Source organism: Pseudopodoces humilis, chromosome 2, assembly GCF_049639895.1.
Source record: "Pseudopodoces humilis isolate 2021_Gansu_Grassland_sample_001 chromosome 2, ASM4963989v1, whole genome shotgun sequence".
NCBI classification, from domain to species: Eukaryota; Metazoa; Chordata; class Aves; order Passeriformes; family Paridae; genus Pseudopodoces; species Pseudopodoces humilis.
The window spans coordinates 38,985,469-39,005,440 of NC_142201.1; the positions used below are offsets into that span (position 1 = coordinate 38,985,469).

The 19,972-nt window shown below is 35.0% G+C and overlaps 1 protein-coding gene across 9 annotated transcripts in view; it reads left to right on the plus strand.

Annotated features, from left to right (window-relative positions):
- The window catches only part of DOCK9 (dedicator of cytokinesis 9), a 110,382-nt gene that overhangs the window by 58,153 nt on the left and 32,257 nt on the right, over positions 1-19,972 (plus strand). For all 9 annotated transcript variants that reach the window (XM_088051585.1, XM_088051588.1, XM_088051590.1 and 6 more), the window contains exons 10-30: positions 2,391-2,465; positions 2,550-2,690; positions 3,055-3,255; positions 3,386-3,508; positions 5,880-5,962; positions 6,415-6,537; positions 8,269-8,348; positions 8,433-8,620; positions 8,743-8,808; positions 9,344-9,436; positions 9,699-9,822; positions 10,211-10,332; positions 11,691-11,777; positions 12,386-12,475; positions 13,753-13,868; positions 14,003-14,072; positions 14,212-14,337; positions 14,468-14,539; positions 16,769-16,915; positions 17,603-17,686; positions 18,307-18,418. In XM_088051585.1, coding sequence (XP_087907711.1) covers positions 2,391-2,465; positions 2,550-2,690; positions 3,055-3,255; positions 3,386-3,508; positions 5,880-5,962; positions 6,415-6,537; positions 8,269-8,348; positions 8,433-8,620; positions 8,743-8,808; positions 9,344-9,436; positions 9,699-9,822; positions 10,211-10,332; positions 11,691-11,777; positions 12,386-12,475; positions 13,753-13,868; positions 14,003-14,072; positions 14,212-14,337; positions 14,468-14,539; positions 16,769-16,915; positions 17,603-17,686; positions 18,307-18,418 — 2,323 coding nt within the window. The remainder of the gene's footprint in view (positions 1-2,390; positions 2,466-2,549; positions 2,691-3,054; positions 3,256-3,385; positions 3,509-5,879; positions 5,963-6,414; positions 6,538-8,268; positions 8,349-8,432; positions 8,621-8,742; positions 8,809-9,343; positions 9,437-9,698; positions 9,823-10,210; positions 10,333-11,690; positions 11,778-12,385; positions 12,476-13,752; positions 13,869-14,002; positions 14,073-14,211; positions 14,338-14,467; positions 14,540-16,768; positions 16,916-17,602; positions 17,687-18,306; positions 18,419-19,972) is intronic.

Consider the following 19,972-nt stretch of genomic DNA (forward strand, 5'->3'; position numbering starts at 1 on the left):
CCCCTTCTAATTCATTTTTACTAAACACTGCCTTTCAAAATAATTTGCTCTAATGTATTATCCTAGCCTTCTTTTTCCTGAGGAAAATTACAGGGCAAATCTGCCCATTTACATTACTCTTTGAGTCTTAACTTGATTTCTTTATATAAATGGTGTTTGTTTGGAGGAAATTTTTTTGTCCTTTATTCTTTCTTGCCTTGTCTTTTCAGCTGTTGTTTGGATTTGGTTCTTTTTTCCCCAGTGGAAGCCTTGCAAGGCATTGGGCTTTCTTTTAGAAGAATTTATAGCTACTCTATTATTTTTGTTGGTTCTAGAAGGAAAATTTCACAATAGCTGACCTCATATCCTTATGAGGAGAGAGAAATTCCTTCAGGGGTGATTGTAGAGCACCTGACAGTAGGGAAAAACCAGACTTCCTAGGGAGGGTTTAACCCTTGTGAGTACATACATCTCCAAGCTTTCCTTTTTCTATCAATAGCTGTTAGTGTAGAACAGCAAGATGGTATTTTGCACTTCAGTGCATAGATGCGCACACATCTGTCTCAGTCTGTCTTTCCTACCTATTTCGTGTTCCCTTTATCTGTAAGTCAACTACCAAGAGTAAATGAAGGGGTTTTGTAGTAGATTTTTTTTTGTGGTTGGTTGGGATTGTTTGTTTTTTTGTTGCATTTATTAACCTAAAAATAAATTTGACCTCTCAAATAGCTTGACTGTCATGATCAGTGTTCCCAAGCACCTCATTAACTGTTACTGGTCTCAGAATACCTTGAGGTGGGAAAATATTGTCTGAGTTTTACAGATGAGAAAATAGAATTGCAGAGCCACTGCTGTGCTATAGGCTAGGCTCATGGTAACATGGTGCATTTCAGTTCTTGAGTTTTGACAACTGCCTCTGATCTGTCAGTCAAAAATGCATATAATCATCTGATCTTCATGCGCAAAACACTAAAGAATCTAAAAATATTCAAGATGCTTTAGCTGATGCTGTTTCTGTCTAGCTCCTATGGCTAGGTTATCTTCCTCAGTTCTTGCCACTAAATATGACCTTTGCAAAACATGCACACAACTTTCTTGCCATCCTTAAACTTCTTCACATTTCCTGTGTTTCTCTATTATTCCAGTTGTTCAACTGGTAGAAGCTAATTCTGCCAGAACTCTGCTGGTATTGAATATCTGGGTCGTCTCTTTCACAGCAACTCTCCTCTTTTCTTCTCTTTGTGTTAAAGTTAACAAAGTAAAGTAAATTAAAACCATTGGAGCATTTATATTCAAAATAGCACCTCAGAAATTTCTCTTCTGTAATACATCCTTTAAGCCAAATTATTTTTTAATTCCTGTTATGAACCTGTTATGAGCTCTTAGAGATTGTTCTTTTGTTGTGTTTTATTTTTTCTTTCTCTTGAGACATAGTAGAAGTTGCTTCAGTCTCCAGCAAAGCAGATGTAGACAGTAGATCACTTCCTGCTGATGGTCAGTGATGAGCATTTTGGGTTTATAACTTCTTTTAACCCATACAGGCTGATCCAAAAAGAAACACCTGCCTGTAGTGTAATATTTTGTATCCTTGTTTAGCCAGCTGCTACTTTAAGAATGGCATTTCTCCTGCATGGGTAATTTTGGTACATGGATCTGGTCATTTGTCATGCTCTGTGACTTGAAAAATCATAGAATGCTCCTTAAATAATACCTTTTTCAAAGGTAGCCTATGTATACCATCAGTTTTCACATTCTATTTTGTTACACTTTTGTTTTACTGTTAATAGATATGTATTCACAAATCCCAGGCAGTGTACAGCAAACTCTGCAAAGTAACTTTTAAATGTGAGAGATTTATCTTTTGGAAGTTTTTGGGTTTTCTCCAGCTACTCACAGGAAAACCACTTCTTTGGCAGTAGGGCTCAAGAAAAGTTAAAAAAGAAAAAGCAACCAAGAAAAAGAAAAAAGAAAGTGAGCTATGATGGTGTTTCTTAATTTAGGTGATCTCTTTTTTTCCTGAGCAGTCTTATGGTCTCAGGATAGCTCTGAGCTTTAACCTGCAATCATACTGTGTGTTTTTATTTGAATAAATTAGGATTATGAAAGTTATTATTTAAGGAGGCAGATACATAAGTTACACTGAAGTGTACTTTCCATGAGCTTGGAAGGCTATATGTTGCTGATGTAAGGTTTTATACTTCTAGGGCTGGAAAAAAAACATTAGGAAAAGAGGCTCTCACTTTGTGCTTAGACATGTTGGATGAGTGTAAACTAAGGAGGTACAAAGCTGAGTGAGGGAGAAATGAATGCATGAATCAAAGATGTGTGGAGCTTTGAACATCGCAGAAAAAGGCATGAAATTAAAGCCAACTTTAATAGTGTGATATCAAGACTTCTTTTCTTATTTTGAACAGAGTACCAGAGAAGCAGAAATCAAGCTGAAAACTGAAAGCAGAGTTAAACTTTTTGCCCTGGACCCAGATGCACAGGTTAGACTTCTTACAAGGAAACCGGGGTATTTTATGTTGAGATGAAAGCAAACTGACCTTAATTTTTCTTTTCTCTTTTTAAAGAAACTTGACTTTTCCAGTATTGAACCAGAAGTGAAGCCATTTGAAGAGAAATTTGGAAAAAAAATTCTTGTGAGGTGTAATGATTTATCTTTTAATTTGCAAAGCTGCGTTGCAGAAAATGAAGAAGGACCAACAACAAATGTAAATAATTAATTACTTTCTATTTAATTCGGAAATGAATGTCCTAATGTTTGGTTGGCACTGTCCTTAATGACAAGGATTCCTTACTGTGATTGAGAAATTTATATTATGGGGATTTTTACTCTTTTAAATCAAAATGAAGGCCTAAATCCTACAAAAAGTAACTTAGTTGCTAATGTTTTTGTTGGGTGGTGAAGAAAGACATTTTTCTTTTATTGTCTTTTACATGTTGTCAATAATACCTAGGGTGATGGCCATGTGTGTTCATGAAAACGTTACTTATCTTTTTTTATGTGCATTTTTACAGTGATCTAGATGCCAGCACTGACACTTGATCCTTTTTTTTTTTCTATATCATGTCTAGGTAGAACCTTTCTTTGTCACACTGTCACTATTTGATATTAAAAACAACAGGAAGATTTCAGCAGATTTCCATGTTGATTTGAACCACGCCTCAGTAAGGCACATGCTGTCCAGTGCATCTCAACAAATGATGAATGGCAGTGGTGACAGCTTACACAGAATTCAGGACATTAATGAAGCTGTCTTGCAATATCCAAAGCAGGTAAGAACTAGGAACCTGAAGTACCAGTAGGATTTTGGATACAAGTTTCCTACATGATTTCATTTGCTTTCTATTATGTGATATAAAATGTGCATTTTCCTTCTATATTTATCTCTCGTTTCATTTCTAGGGAATATTCTCAGTCACATGTCCTCATACTGACATTTTCCTTGTGGCTAGAGTAGAAAAGGTATTACAGGGAAGCATTACACATTGTGCTGAACCATATATGAAAAGTTCAGATTCATCAAAGGTATGTTTTTTTCTTCTGTGGTGTGAAAAAAATGCTGAGGCAAAGCAGATTGATTTCAAATTAATAATTATAAATCATAATCTTAGTTCTTCTATAGTAAAGTCATGTACCTGGATAATTTGATTTAGTAAGTTGTAGTTATTTCTAGTAACTTATTACATTATAGATAAAGGAACATTTTATTGGAAACATTTCACTTTTTATAATTGTGACAATGTAACTTTTGGAATATCTTTAGTGTAAACAGTTTTGACAAAAGAATATTGGACTTAATTGTGAAAGTTGAGTTGAAAATTGTTGAACAGTGAAATATTAAATACAGATGATAACTGTATGTCTCTCTTAGTTGATGCATCTTATTTAGTGTAACATAGTTGACATTTTTTTGTCTCACCTTTTGGTGACAATAGTTTATCTGCACTCTTGCTGGTTTTTCCTCCAGAATCATTGAGATCATTAATCTTCTGGTTTTATGTATAAAATTCTTGGCAGATTTGATAGAACCCAAATCACTTCTGGAAATAACCCACTGGAATATTTTAGGATTTCCAGGAATCGCAGATGGCATAACATTCTGATGTTCTATCAAACATACCTACAAAAAGTTTTGTTAATTGCTACTTCTCGCTTGTTAATGAAGAAGCAGAGGTTCAATTTTTTCTGGTTTACAGTTATGCTTAAATGGCCAGACCAGCATATAAGAGAAAAGTGTTTTTGTAAGCAGTGTCAGCTACTGTTGATGTTCTGCCTGTTTTCAGCTAAGAAGAAACAGTTAACTTTCAGTCTCTGCAGGGCATCAGTGTTCTTTCCTACAGATTTCATGCTGGCTAAGCTGCATGTAAAAAACCATATATTTTTCACTTGGTCTTAATATAGATCAGCCTACTGATTTGTTTTTCCAGGAATGTGTGAGTTTGTGGTTTTTTTTCCCCAGCTATTGTTGGAAAACAGCAGCATTGTATTTTAGGAGTCTGGTTTTGATGTTGACTGAGTTAAAATAAACCTGAACTCAGTGTAGGTGATTTTGGTGTCCTTGGGCCTGAGCCATGTGGGAAAGCTGAGTAAGCCCAGGTGTTCCCACATTTGATGCTGAGTTCTGGACTTGTAGTGGCCCTGTACGATGGGAGTGGGCAATAGGAATGCTCATGGTTATATCAACTTACACTTTCTGGTGTTCAATTGCTTATAATTTTATGCAAATGGACGCTTAGTTTGAACTTCTGTTCTTCTTCTCAGGAACTACACTGCATTAATCTGAAGCAAAATAGAACAGTACCAGCTATATGGGCTTCCATGTGGGCCACTGTAGGGAGTGAGTTCCAGTTCCCTGCAGAATTACTACTCTGGACAAGAAAGAGGGAAAATGGAAGCAGCAAATACTGTAGCCAAAAAAAAAAAAATAAAAATAATCAGTTTTCTCCCCTTAAATGTTGAATACAGTGATTTAATGATCATTACTTACCAAGGTTTTGTGCTTTCGAGCGCTATTTCCCCCTTTTTACAGGAAAGGATAATGGAGAGTTCTCTCAAACACACTAATAGAGTCAGCTCTTTATTATATCAACAGCACAGATAAGGAATAATATTCAGGAGGTTTTACTCTGTAGGTGGTTTTGCCTCTGGCAAAGAGTTTTCCTCTTTGTGGACACATGGGAAAAGCTGATTTCTGGAAAAGAGAAACCCAAGTGGTTCAGCTCAGTGCTGAACATCTCAAACCAGTGGGTTTCTAGCTCTGATTGTTGTATGTGTTGGTTCTGCATAATGGAGTTTTTTGTTTATTTAAAAGTTTACAAAATCAAGAATTTGAACTTTTAATGGGAACAGTGTTGCAATGTCCATACATAGGGTTGCCCATGTGATCTTCATACAACTCTTCCCCATAGTCTGTGTGTATTTCTAGTAAAAGTCTTGCAGAATATTTTACTACTATTTCTGCAGGAATGTGGTCTGGAACGTAGGGTGAGTGGTGGATGTAGGTGGGGGAACAAGTGAGAGGGGAAATGTTGGGGGTTTTTTTGGAGTTGGAGTTCTGTTTTAAAAAACAGTTTAATTTTGCTCTAGCTTTCCATCTGTGTTCTGTATATACTAATATTTCTCACGTTTAATTAAGTATTTCTTATCCAAAGTGTAGATGCGTCTGTTTTCACCCACAAAATGCTGTGAAATCAGCCCACTGTGCTTAGCCTGAAATTAATAGTTAAGAGGCATTATCAATTGTCTTTCCCCTCACATACTTAGGATTAATCTATAATCTTCTAAAGAAGATTTTATAATTCATATCAGTGTCAATATGTGGGGTTTTTTTCTTGTGTACTAATGGTTCAGAGAAATGTAGCTTTTCAAATATGGCTATTTCTTATGTCCCTTGTAGGTTGCACAGAAAGTTTTGAAGAATGCTAAGCAGGCATGCCAGAGATTAGGTCAATATAGAATGCCTTTTGCCTGGGCAGCTAGGTGAGGACAAATCTTGTCAATCTGTATTTTTTTCCTGACTTTTCTCTAACATGGTTTTTTGCATCTCCCTTCTTGTAAAATGTCATGTGCTATTTACATTATTTCTTTTTTTTTTGCTTTCAATTAACCAAAGATTTCCAACAAACTTGCAGTTCATCTCTGTAGTAGGAAAAAAATTATAAAGATTCATTACGTTATTGTTCAAACTGTCAATATTGCCAGCTGGTTTCTGTTGTCGGTATTTTTTGTTATTGAGGATGAAATGGTTCACACTTATTTGTTAGACTGAGCTATTTATATATTAAACTCACCTACAATGACAAGAATATTAAATGCTTAATGAATATTAATGAAGGTTGGTGCAGTATATTCTGGTTTGTAATACAAAACTTTCCTGAAATCAATTTCAACATTTTCATAAACACATCTGAAAGCACGATTTTTATTTTCAGGACATTGTTTAAAGATGCCTCAGGAACCCTGGACAAAAATGCAAGATTTTCTGCTCTCTTCAGACAAGACAGTAATAAACTTTCAAATGAAGACATGTTGAAATTGTTAGCAGATTTCAGGAAGTAAGTCTGATTTTCTTACTTGAAAAAAATAGAAACAAACCAATCTAAAACCCCTCACTCCCTAAGCCACACCATATTTTGTTATGGTGTTGAACTGAAACATCTAATATGTTGATGTTGATATCTATACATGTCTTTCACATCAAGTACAGAATCTGTATAAATGTAATTAAGGCCTTCAAACAAGATGCAGATCTTTTAGAGGGTTTGGGGGCTACAAGCAGGACTGAAGTGTAATCCCACATGTAACTTGCAGTCATCATCATATCCTGAAGTATCTCTGGGCTAGCACTTCTGTTTGCACAATATGCTCTTCTGTTTGTCAAAGGGGAAAACAAGTATGAGCATAAATCATCTGTTCCCTGACCTTGGACAAGGAACAGATTCAAGGGAAAAGGATTCAAGCAAGTCTCCTTCCTTGGGAATGTGTGTGACTCAAGATACCTAAATAACAGAACATTGGTTATCATTCTTTTACAAAGTATTCTTAAAGACTTCATCAGTTTGTGTGTAAGATTTAGGAGTTACTTACAGATAACCATGTTCACAAAATCGTTAATCCCCTTATTGAATAGGATGTCAAATAATAGAGCAATCTCTGCTGCTTTGCAAAGAAATTTCCACATCTCTTACAGCACAGTTGGCAGGAATGGTGTTAATTTGAGCCATCACTAAGCAGAAAAGGCACAGGCTATGGTTTCTTTCTTCTTGCTTAGCAAATCTGATAAGGAGATGAGGTTTGTAATAGATATTTTAGCTCACTTTTAGCAAGTGGCTGAAGGTTTCTTCAACTTCATGTGGCAATGAAATTGCTCTGTATGCTGATATTCCTTGCCATAAACGCTATGACTGGAATTGAAACAAACAGTAAATTGGCCCGCTACACTAGGTTGTCAGTAAAGGCAGTGCTTTTGGTTATTTCAGCATCCTGTTTGTGGAACCATGTACACTGTTTCACAGGAATTACAGTAAGAAAGGGGCTTTAATATCTGAGGAGTATCTGTTGGAATTAGAATCGTGACTCCAACCAGATGTTTGCTTCACAGCATGGGATTGCTTTTTGGGAAAACTTTGCATCCATTTGTTGTGCAGTAATTTTTAATTTTTAATTTTTAAAATTTAAATTTTAAAATTTAATTTTTTTAAAAATCATGCTGCTGACTGTCTTTACTAATAAAGGGTTCTGCACGGTATTGGCATGGAAAATACTTGTACTTCGTTTTTCTGAAATAGCTACATGATAACATCTGTAGTTGGTGGGTTTTGCAGGGTGACTTGTTAGTCTAGAAAAAGGAGGAGATAGAAACTTGCTGATTTCCCTTCCCCCTGCTTTATCCTACTACCATGAGTGTTTATCACTGGCCACTGAGATTTAAAAATTACTTACAGATTCCCTCTTTGCTGCAAATGATAATGACAAAACTTGCCTTTGACAAAGAGTTTATTTTTGGTTTAAAGAAAGAAAAAGTCATGCTTTCCTGTGAACTTTGACACACACATGTGTGAAGACTTTTTTTTTTTCCCCATGAGAATTTAATGGAAAAGAAAACTGTGTATCTAGGCAAAAAGCAAGACCAGATCAGTTATGCATCCTCATACCATCTTTCCTATCATACTCCTGTTTCAGGATATTACTTTTGCCTCTGTTTCCTATTATCTTTTTTTGCTGGCATCTGATTTGCATTTAGCCTGACATTGAGGCGTGTTTTTTTTTTTTTTTCCTTCCTACAGACCTGAAAAGATGGCCAAACTTCCTGTTATTTTAGGAAATCTGGATGTTACAATTGACAATGTGTCACCAGATTTTCCAAGTAAGTATTAACAAACACTGTTAAATGGAAATGCAGGCTTTTTCCTTTTCTGTTCTTTATTTGTTTTTTTCAATGTATTTTCAGATTATGTTAACTCATCATACATTCCCATGAAACAGTTTGAAAACAGTACCAAGACACTCACAGCATTTGAAATAGAGGAGTTTGTTCCCTGTATACCAAAATGCACTCAGCCTTTTACCATCTACAACAATCATCTTTATGTTTATCCAAAGCACTTAAAATATGACAGTCAAAAGTCTTTTGCAAAGGTGAGTAGAGGAAACCTGTACCACCTTCTTTCTCAGGTTTGGTTAAGATTGTTTACATATTTATTTCTATGATGATCCTTATGATTAATTGCTTGGCTTTATGTTTTTAACTACTGCTTTAGGCTAGAAATATTGCAGTGTGCGTTGAGTTCAAGGATTCTGATGAGGAGGATTCTTTGCCTTTGAAGGTCAGTGTTCTTGTTTTTGTGGCTGATAGAAGTAAATAGTGAGTAGTTAGCTAAGTAACAGTAGTACTGGATTAATTGATCTAGTTTGGGATGGTGGCTCGAGAGTAACTTCTGGATGGCTTGCTTGTTTCTGATAAAAGAGATTTCTAAAGAGTCCTCAGAGTATTTAATGTCTTTAATATTTTTTTTACTAAAATTCTAAGAATAAACTTGTTGCAAATAAGGGTAGCTTATACTTGCTCCCCAGTAAGTTCAACATTTGGGATTTATATCAGCTGCAGAGCCAAGCTCCATTTTATGAGCTATCACAATATATAAAAGGTGCCTGGAAGAACAGAAGTAGAGAAGTGTGAGAGATGTCCTGAAGTGAAATCACAGGGTCAGCTCTACTGCACAGCAGGCAGACTAAACATCATGTAAAGAAACCAAGTTAAACACAAGTTAAAATACTTCAGATTCTGAGTGAGACATTCTAAGCTGGAGTAAAAAGGATCACAGGGTCATTTTGTTCTTTTTTCCTTTTCTCTGTTCTTAGTGTATCTATGGTAGGCCTGGTGGACCAGTATTTACTAGGAGTGCATTTGCTGCTGTTCTGCATCACCATCAAAATCCAGAGTTTTATGATGAGGTAAGCTGCCTTTCTGAGGAAACTTTTACCCGGTCAGAAACTTACTATGTAAGTTTTGAAAATAAAAGAAAATATTAGAGGATTGCAAAGTTCTCCGTTAAATCAGGTCCCATTTCTAAGGATTTTTCTTAAGTTTTGTGTGTTTGATTTGTGGTCTAGCTTCAAGTAAGGTACAAGCTGGAATTGCTTTTTAAATGTAGAACCAGTAATACATGTCAGGGCTCTAGCTGAAAACTTCTACAAAGATTTCTTTGCCTTTCAGATTAAAATAGAATTGCCCACTCAGTTACATGAAAAGCACCATTTGTTGTTCACCTTCTACCATGTCAGCTGTGATAATTCAAGCAAAGGGAGTACAAAGAAGAAAGATGTTGTTGAAACACAAGGTTTGTACACTAATGCTTTACTTTTGGTAATTAGTAGGGAAATTTTTTGAAGTATGCTTATCTGGTAACCCATAATTTTTGTGATCCATATAATGCTTTCTAATTACATAGTACTGACTGAAATATTTAATAAGATATTTCTTCTAATTTTAATGTTTCAAATTTTGGTTTAGAGTGTCCATCAAATGTATAGTGTTTTTCAAAATCAGTGACAATTACTTCGTGCTTTCAATGTTTTGTAGTTGTTTGAGTACAAATCATTTGGCTTTTACAGTAAGGTTTTCTGTTTAATGAATTACATGTCAGAATTATTTGGTAATACTTCTATTGTGAGGGTGTATGTGAAGTTTCGTAATATTTAAAATTACTTGCCTTTCATATTCTGTAGTTGGGTATTCTTGGCTTCCTTTGATAAAAGATGGAAGAGTGGTCACCAATGAGCAACAAATCCCAGTGTCAGCAAATCTTCCATCGGGCTATCTTAGTTATCAAGAAGTGGGTATTGGAAAGGTATGTTGTAGAAAATGGCTATAATCTCAAAATGAACCCAAACATTGTGGAGAGAAGGCTTGGTAGTAATTCCCCATTATTCTGCTGATAAGATTTAAGTAATTTTCCAGTAGAATTTATTTTCTTTTATAGTTGAAATGGAATGCTTAGCTAAAGTCAGATGTCTGACTTAGAGGACACAAACCCAATGAGATATGGGAAACAAAAAAAAAATATTAGGGCAGGTTGAGTCAAATTCTTGTAAAAAGAAAGTTGTTAAATACTTACTTCTGTTGTTATTTAGCTGATAAAATTAAGAAATGCTTAAGTTTAATTTTCTGTAATAATTAATTTGAAGTTACAGTAATTTTTAAACATTTAAAATTATTTTGAGCTTATAAAGGTATGCAAATAATCTGAAGTCCTTTACTAAATTTTTTTTAGCATTTCATGCTGTCTCCTTTCAGTAAGTCCTTTATTCCTGAACAAGTGTTATTCTCACATCTTAATTTTTGTGATCTCTATACTTCACGAGTAAAATTTATGGTTGTATTTTTCAAAGCAGAAAGCTTGCATAATTGTGGTAATATAAATCATACCAAGGAGGATACAAAATGAAAATGTGATAGGGAATTTGATAGAGATTAAAATGCAGAGACAAAATTGACTAATCTTGGAGGAAGAGACCTAAAATCAACAACATCAAGAGGTGCTGCTCTCCTCCTGTTCTACCACCTGGTCTTTTTTAAACTCTGCTGTAAGCTTTCCAACCATTGTCTCCTTCACATCTTTCATCTTCTCACGTTGTAGGTGTATTCTTTATGCCTCTGCTGTTTGTCTCTGCTCATGCCTATGGGTAGAAGGTTAGGACCAATATGACTAGGTGTAGATTTAGCCATAAAATCTTTCCCTAACTGGCTGTCAGGGTCAGCATTCTCATTCTCAGTTCTTTGGAAATGGGATGAGAAGGAAGGTCTGGCTGCTACCTATCAGTGACAGGCATTAATTTTTAAACCTTGTGAGTATCTGTGGAAATCCTTGTGTTATTTTTCTGAGAAAACTACTAAATATTTCTTTCTAGTCAGAAGTTTCTTTGCAGAGTTGTAGGGGAAGCACAAAATCTGTGACTCACAGAGAATCAATTTTGTTAGCCATCAAGGAAACTACTGTGGGACTTGTAAAAAACATTTTAAGCTTCATAAATGCTTTTGGAAATATTGCCTGCATAATTTTGCTTTTTTTATGACTTTATTCATTGCACACTGCATTTCTTCAACCTGTTTTTTTCTTTTTGAAAGAAGTGTTAATGGTACTGTTAATTGTTTTACTTTAATTTACTGCTACATTATTTTACTTTTCTACCTCCTGTGTGTGTGCAGCATTCTGGTCCTGAAATTAAATGGGTTGATGGAGGCAAACAACTGTTGAAAATATCCACTCATCTGGTGTCAACTGTGTATACACAGGTGAGTTATAAAACAAACTTAATTAGAAAACATTTTAGGAATTTTGTATGTTTATAGTATGCATATACAATGTATGGGAAGATTCTTAAACTCAGTATGCTCATCCCTGTTCTGTCTCTTTGGGCTCTTCTCATGGTCTCTTTCTTTTACATCAGATGTGAAAAACAGAAGATCTTAAATGGAAGCTATTCAAAACATGTGCCTTTTGTCTCCTGTCGTCCATTCCAGTCTGAATTTTCCAGTTAGATGAGAGGTTATAGCTGTCTAAAAGCTGTTCACTGGCATGTCTGCAAAGCATTGAGTCCTGTTAGACCTGTTCATATAAAACATATTATGACTGGTTGGGATAATTAAGTATGCTATTTTCTGCATGCCAGTAGGAAGCAAATATGGGTAGCATATTCTATAATAGGTATTCAAAAAACACTTGAAATTTCATTTTAAAAAATAAGATTTAATAAGTCTTCAGAATAGTGCACTTCAACTGTTATTTTAGAAAATTGAATCTATGGACAAAGATATGTATTTATACATGTAAATATTTTTAATGGGTTATAGATGGCAATGTTAGATATTGTTTAATTTGTTATTCTTTTTGTCTTTGACAGGACCAGCACTTGCATAATTTTTTTCAGTACTGTCAGAAAACAGAGTCCGGAGCTCGTGCACTAGGAACTGATCTTGTAAAATATCTTAAGGTATAAAATGGCAGTGAATAACAGATTATATAACTCATTTGTGCATTTTCAAAACCTTGGAGCATCAGACATTTTATAGGTCCCATTTTTCAGTGTAATAATTAGTACTGTGACTGTGACTCGTATTAATGGAATATGCTGTGGAAAGAACCCACAAAGATACTTTCTGCTTTAAATAAATTTACAATTGCAATGTAAGAGGAAACCACAAAGAAATAATGAGACAGTATTGGTCAGCCTTATGAGTGGTAATTTCAAAATACTAATGGCTTAGTTTGTCAAAATAATCAAATTGAATTGAGGGTGTGGATATTATGAGAAGTCACGGCTCTTGATTTTTCTACAATTTTACTTAGAAAGTCATTGTCATGTCTTCAGTTCTCTTTCAGGATTAGATAATAGAGTGCATGGTTTTCACTTCAAATTTTTCTGACACAGATCACATAGGAAGAAAGACCATTTTGTCTCCTGAATAGCGTGGGTGTGAAGGCAAACAGAGACAAGACAGTTGCTTAACACCTAACAATAAATGAAAATGTTTGACATTTGTTGTCTGCATGCACTTTCAGCAAATACATTCCTTTTGTCAAATTCTCTTTAATTCCAGGGAATTTTGTGGCAAAATACTCTGTAGGATGAATTTCATACACTGCCTTTTCTGTTAGGGTGGTTATGTCTGTAGGATCTTTTGCATGTGATGGAATGCAAAGGCATATCAGGAAGAAATTGTCATTAATAACTCACTGTCTCCAATTTCCATTAAGCAGTTAGGGATTCTAGTTCATCCTGGGTTTTGACACAGTTGCTAGTTTATTGTTTAGCAGTAACTAGTATAAGTAGTATTGCACTTAGCACAGGTAAGAAATCTGCATGTTTTTGTGGAACTTCTGTTTGCTAAATGTCTGCATTGGTGGATGAAATACCAAAATATACCAATGTCAGTCTCAGTGTGCTGCTGGGCACATGGACAGACTTTTCACTGAATCATTACCTAGAGTGTATGTCAATGGAAAAGTACAGATAAATACTTCTAAAATGCTGTTAATAACACCTAATTGTATCCCTATTTTACTTTTCTGTAGAAAACATTTACTAAACATTTATATTAGAAAATATCCTCAATTGCTTTCTGTGCCATATTTTTTGGTAATAAACACCAAATGGTGCAAGCAGCTTGTATTTTAGGAAAAAGACTTGCAATAAATTTTATGGTTTCAGAATTTGTGATTTAAATGCTGTTGATTCACAGAAGTGACAGTATTACTACTCTCTTTTAGAGCCTTCATGCTATGGAAGGCCATGTGATGATAGCTTTCCTGCCAACTGTTCTAAACCAGTTGTTCAGAGTTCTCACCAGAGCAACTCAAGAGGAAGTTGCAGTCAATGTGACAAGGTAAAGAATTTTAAGTGCTTCATAGAGTCTGTGTGATGACTGGGTTATCACATAAATCTGAAACTGAGTAGCATTTTTGCTCTTGCAATCACAATTTTCTTTATAGGTTTACTTGTTTTCTGACTTCTGTTTAGGGTTATTATCCATATTGTTGCTCAGTGTCATGAAGAAGGCTTGGATAGCTACCTGAGATCATATGTGAAGGTAGGTAAAAGTAAATTGAATATTTTCTTTTTTTATTTCCCTAAGAAAGAATATATTTAAATTCAGTTGCATCTCTTTAATTTCAATTCTTTCATATTGTGCCATAATTTCATATTTAATTCTATTTTTTCTTCCCAAGTATGCATATAAAGCAGAGCCCTATGTTGCTTCTGAATATAAGACAGTACATGAAGAGTTGACAAAGTCAATGACAACAATTTTAAAGCCATCTGCTGACTTTCTTACAAGCAACAAGCTGCTTAAGGTAAGTGTTGAACTGTACATTTTACTGTGTGCTCTTATCTAGTCATAACTGAAGAACAAGGAACTAAGTGTATTGAAATATTTGTTGAATGCAAGTGGCAATCTTACTGAATGCTTTCTTTTCTCTACAGTATTCATGGTTTTTCTTTGAAGTTCTGATAAAGTCAATGGCTCAACATTTGATAGAAAACTCTAAAGTGAAGGTATGTCAACTGCTGCAAAAAAATATTCGAAGGAAGATTCATATGGTCTCTTCTTTCTCCAGTCACATGTTTCTTATTGCATATTAGAAAGAAAGGGAGAGAAAGAGGCATCAGGAAAATCAGTTGAAATATTAGCTAGAAAAAAAATACATGGTGGGATTCAACAATAGTATAAGAGAGTAGAAACCTTTAAAATCCATATAGTAGAGCAGTCTGTGTAAATCATCAAACTCTCTATTAGGAATTTGTAATTCTTGTGGTACAAAGAAGATGGGAGCAGTAGATAACACTGTGGACTTTGATGTAAGCACTATCCAAAAAAATGTGGGCTTTTTCCTGAGCAGTACTGTGGCTGTGATATTAAATGACCCTGAGAACAGTGAGTCATGAAATTTGCAGTCTTCTGTATGTAGTAAGAAATATCAATATTTAATTTTGTGTTATTTCCTACGTTGGAAGGAGAATGCTAAAACTTCAGAAATGCATTTTTTTACAAGCTTAGCCTGTAAGCAGTGTTTTTTGCTTTGGTGACAACTTTTTAGTTTATTTACTTTTGGATTGTAACAAGTCTTGACAGTTTCAAGTATACAGCTCAGCTGAGTAACATATCAGGTTGTTGTGATGTTGTTATCACTATTTTCATCGTGTATTTAGAATACAACTGGAAGAGGGAAAAAATAGTTGTACAATGATCAGGAAAAAAGCTTGATAGTTCCACACTTAATATGATGTGGTATGATCAGTAGAGTTTGAGTCCCAGTTTAACTAACCTAATTGCTACCTTCTCTGTAATGTGAGAGAGAGGAGCAGAATTTACTACAGTTTGCAAGTATTCTCACCCCTGAACATTGCTTCTTGATTTACAGGCCCCTTAAATATAAGCTATTTAGCTAGATTTTTTCTGCCTTACTAGATAATGTAATAAATGCAACATGCACTCAGATATTTCCTGCTTATGATATCTGCTAAAAAGATGCATTTCTATGTGCAGCAAAATTATTTCTATAGCAAGAATTATGTTAATTACAGCCCAACAAAGACTGAGCTACAAGGGCATTGTAGGACACTGGCATACTCACCAGCAATCTCTAGTTCTTATTTGCTATTTCATGCATCAATACTGTTTATATTTATAAAGGGATCTTTTTCAGCCTTACTGTCTATTCTTTAATGTTTTTAAAACTAGAGCTGGAGGTTTTGGACCACAATTCAAACACAAAGGAAGCAAATTATGTAATCATTGATATATGAGGGGCCTTGACAATGACTTGTTCTGTCTAGGAATGTTGCATTTAATGTAGTTCAAAAAACTATTTAAGTAAAAGTACTTAGACCACGTGAATGTTTTGGTTTCAGTTTTCAAAAAGAAAAGACATGATGACCATACAGTTGAAACAATTTCTGATGTCATCAGCCTCATGTCATTAATTCTCTTCACACAAAAGACAGAATCTTTAGTAAAGGATGTAAGATGTAGAGAAATAAAAGACTGCAGTGCCAAAGAGCTGAAGGGCACTTACTGACCAAATTGTCAGAGTGTACAAATTCATTGATGAAGATAATATAGGTGGTGAGTGGAAAGAAAGAAATTATGAATGAAGAGGAAATATTTTAAGTTAATTGGCAAACTACCAAAAAGTAAGAGAAAAGAGTTCTGATTGTGGAAACTTGAAAACACAGAGAGTAAGATTCTGATGCCTGAAGAGCTGAGATTTTGAAGTTGCTGAGGAGTAAGAGAAAGAAAAGCATGGATGATAATTTCCTCAATGGTGAAAGCAGTTATTACCAAGATAGTTACAGAACAGCAAAAAATGAGGTTTTTTTTCAAGACAGAAAGGGCTGTCTGATAATCTAGTTAGTATATGTGAACCAACTGTTGTCTGCTTAGGAGAGGAAGATGGGTAAAATTAAAAGACTCCCTCTTATTCTTAAGCTTGTGTATATTGCAGTATTTAAAAATATTAATGCATTATGCTTAGAAGCTTTTATACGTGTGGTTTATGTCATCAAAGACTGCCTTGCTTGAATTTCAGTACTAGAAGCTAGTGCATTTTATAATATTTGCTTTTAAACAAATAATCCTTCTCCCCTGATGTCTAGAAATGGAGGAAATTCGAAAACTATTTCCTCTCTCCCTGTGAGGTTATCTATGTATTATCTAAAATAAATTTTCTGATATATTCTAGTGTTATAAACTGTATTTAATATTGCATCTGAATTAATTTCTAGCTGTTGAGAAACCAGAGATTTTCCGCCTCCTTTCATCATGCAGTGGAAACAGTTGTTAATATGCTAATGCCACACATCACTCAGAAGTACAGAGACAATCCAGAGGCCTCAAAAAATGCAAACCATAGCCTGGCTGCCTTTATAAAAGTAGGTACACAAGAGATTTGGACTCTGTGATTATTCTTTCAATAATATTGCTTCTGTATGGATTTTATGGAATCTTAAAGCCAACTCATATAAAGCTGAATATGCATAAAGCCTTCTAAATATAATTTTATGTCCATGTTAAAATGCATTGAAGTATAATTTGCATCTTCTGTAATTAATACAGCATCCATTCAGATTTAAGAAATTAATTTACATTATATTCAAAATGTATTTAGATTTTTTCTTTTTTTTTTTTTTTTCTTTAAAGATATCATCTGGGTTGCCTTTAAATCCTGCAGAAGTTTTCACTAGTGCTTTATTTGCATGCATTTTATGTAGAAAGATTTTTAGTGTCTTTCATTTTTCAGCCAATAATATTTACAAGGGATAAAAAAGGATGGGAATTAAGTGGTAAATAAAACTTCTAGTGGCATGATATTTCTGTCAAGATAGAGTTCTTTTTAAACTGTTTTTTATTTGTGATTTAAGATGAGCACTCTTAAGGGAAAATTTAGTATTCATATATGTACACATATATTTAGTTTGCTTCTTTTATTGTTTTTTATATTCAAACTGAAATGTCAATAATGTGTTTGGAAAATAAACCTATTAAATACAAAAATATAATTACTGAACTCCAAGACAGTAGTAAATCAATTCTATCTTGGTTTTACTTGTTCTCCCCAGAGGTGTTTCACTTTTATGGATAGAGGCTTTGTTTTCAAGCAAATCAATAACTACATCAGCTGCTTTGCCCCCGGAGATCCGAAGGTACTCAGTGTTTTTAAACAAGCTATTTTAAGTGTTGTCTCTTTTTGATGCATGGGGATAAAGTCCTGCATTAAGTCTTCAGACCTTTTCCCAGTTACATTAGAAGTCCCTGCTCTGTGCCTAGAGCATTGTTTTTTCCCATCAGACCACTGTTTCCTATTTTGATTTCCATCTTCAGGTGCAATTTTGCCACCCAAGAGTGTGTGAATCACAGAAGTGCTGGGATGTGGGGGTGCTAACCCCCAACACAACACTAGGCAGAAATTTTGAACATGAGTGCAAGAAGTCTGAAATTGGAAGAGTTGATATTGAATATCTTCAGCTACACTTACTGGAGTGGGGAAAGCATGTATCAGATGCCCAAAGAATTTCTGCTATGTGTCCAAACTTTTCTTACATAATCAGGTTGTAAACTTTGAACAATGGGAAGAGTAAATAGGATCAGTTGTTAAGTATGAGTTACTCTGGATTTATTTTGTGCTGACATGGGTAACTTTGACAGGTCTATATCCAACATAGTGCAAGACTGAAATGAATCACTCTATTGTGTTAGAAATTTGTTTTTAATATGTTATTCAAATCACTGCATCAGTTGTTTAATTTATACTTTCTTTTTTCAGGCTCTTTTTGAATTCAAATTTGAATTTCTTCGTGTAGTCTGTAATCATGAGCACTATATACCTTTGAATCTACCGATGCCATTTGGAAAAGGCAGAGTTCAGAGATACCAAGGTAAATTCTTCCAAAGTAGTGTATGGCATATTTCTTGTATGCCAGCTTTTTATTATTAGGTGTGTACACTGTGTAACTTCAGGTCTGTGAGAGAATGGAAAGCTTGAAATTTTTAAATAGAAGTCTAAAGTTTCAATCCTTTCTTTGAAAGTTTAAGGAAGTGCTTATGTAGCAGAGTAATCTTTCCAAAGAAAGACATGGTAAACTTTTTTTCATATAAATATATTCAGGTTTATATTTCAGTTTTCATATTTCATATATTCAGGTTTAAAGGGACTTCAAGGAGTAGGTCTGTAGCCCAATTTTCTGCTCTGATCATGTCAGGCCTTCCTTTCTCTAGAAGCACTAGTCCTTCCACAGCTGGTGCCATTGCAGGAAGTTCATCCATCCCAGGTGCAAAATTTTGCATCGTTCCTTATGGAATTTGATTGCCACTTCTGTAGAATCTAGATTCTTCTGAAATGCAGCTCTGCCCTTTGAGCAAATGAACTGCAAATGAACTATCTGCAAGCTTCATGAGGGTGTACTGTTTCTCCCCTTTCACGTTGTTGCTAAGGTTGTATTAAGTAAGATAGTCCTTGGGAAGCTCCTCTTGCAGCTGTCTCCAAGTAGGGTACAAACCATTAACCTCCCAGCTTTTGAGCCCAGTGATCCACATAGTTATTTTTCACATTTGGGTGTCTCCTCACTTAGACTGAAATGTTCCAGCTTGGATACAATGACCATGTCAACATCTGCTGTTTTCCCCTTAAAACAGACCAGTCTTAAAGCATGATTTACTCTGGGTAAATTTATTTTGGCCATTCCCAGTCACACTCTTCTCCTTCACTTGGTGAAAAATGACTTCACCATGGCTTAACAAAGGTGATAGTGAGCAACCGTCCAATGGTATCAGTTAACTCTCATCTGGTGGATTTGCATAACTGGAGGTCTCTCAGGAGATCCCTGACCTGATCCTTATCCACTGGCACTAATTGTCTTTCTTGAAGGTAGTCTCTGGACTGCTAAGGCCTGGAATCATGTCAGCAAAGTAACAAAGAAACAAAGTTATGGAGTACATCAGCATTACACAACCTGCTGTCGCTAAATCACAGTCCCCAGTTAGCAAATATCCCACGTTTTCCTTATTCAGGGGTTTAATGCTAATGTGGTGGTAAAAGCTCTACTTGTTGTTATTGATGTCCATTACCAGTTTTAGATGTAGCTGAGCTATAGCCTTCCTGGCACTCTCCCTGAATACTTCTATATTTGTCTTTTGTAGATTGTTCTCGCTTCCACTTTTTGCTTCTTTTTTTTTGGTTGTTTTTTTTTTGTTTTTTTTTTTTGGTGTGTGTAGGAGTTCAGTCCTGTAAGCCCTGTGTAGCCCAGCTGGGTTCCTGGTACATCCAGTCTGGTGCCAAAACAAGTCATATTTTAGCTATTGCTTCTATGGCTGTGAAGACACATAAATTTCTTCCAGGCAGTGAACTACAGCAGAAATCACTAAAGAGAGACAAGGAAGGTGCTTTTACAAGGAATCAGTAAACCTGCCTAACATATTTTTGTAGAATAGGC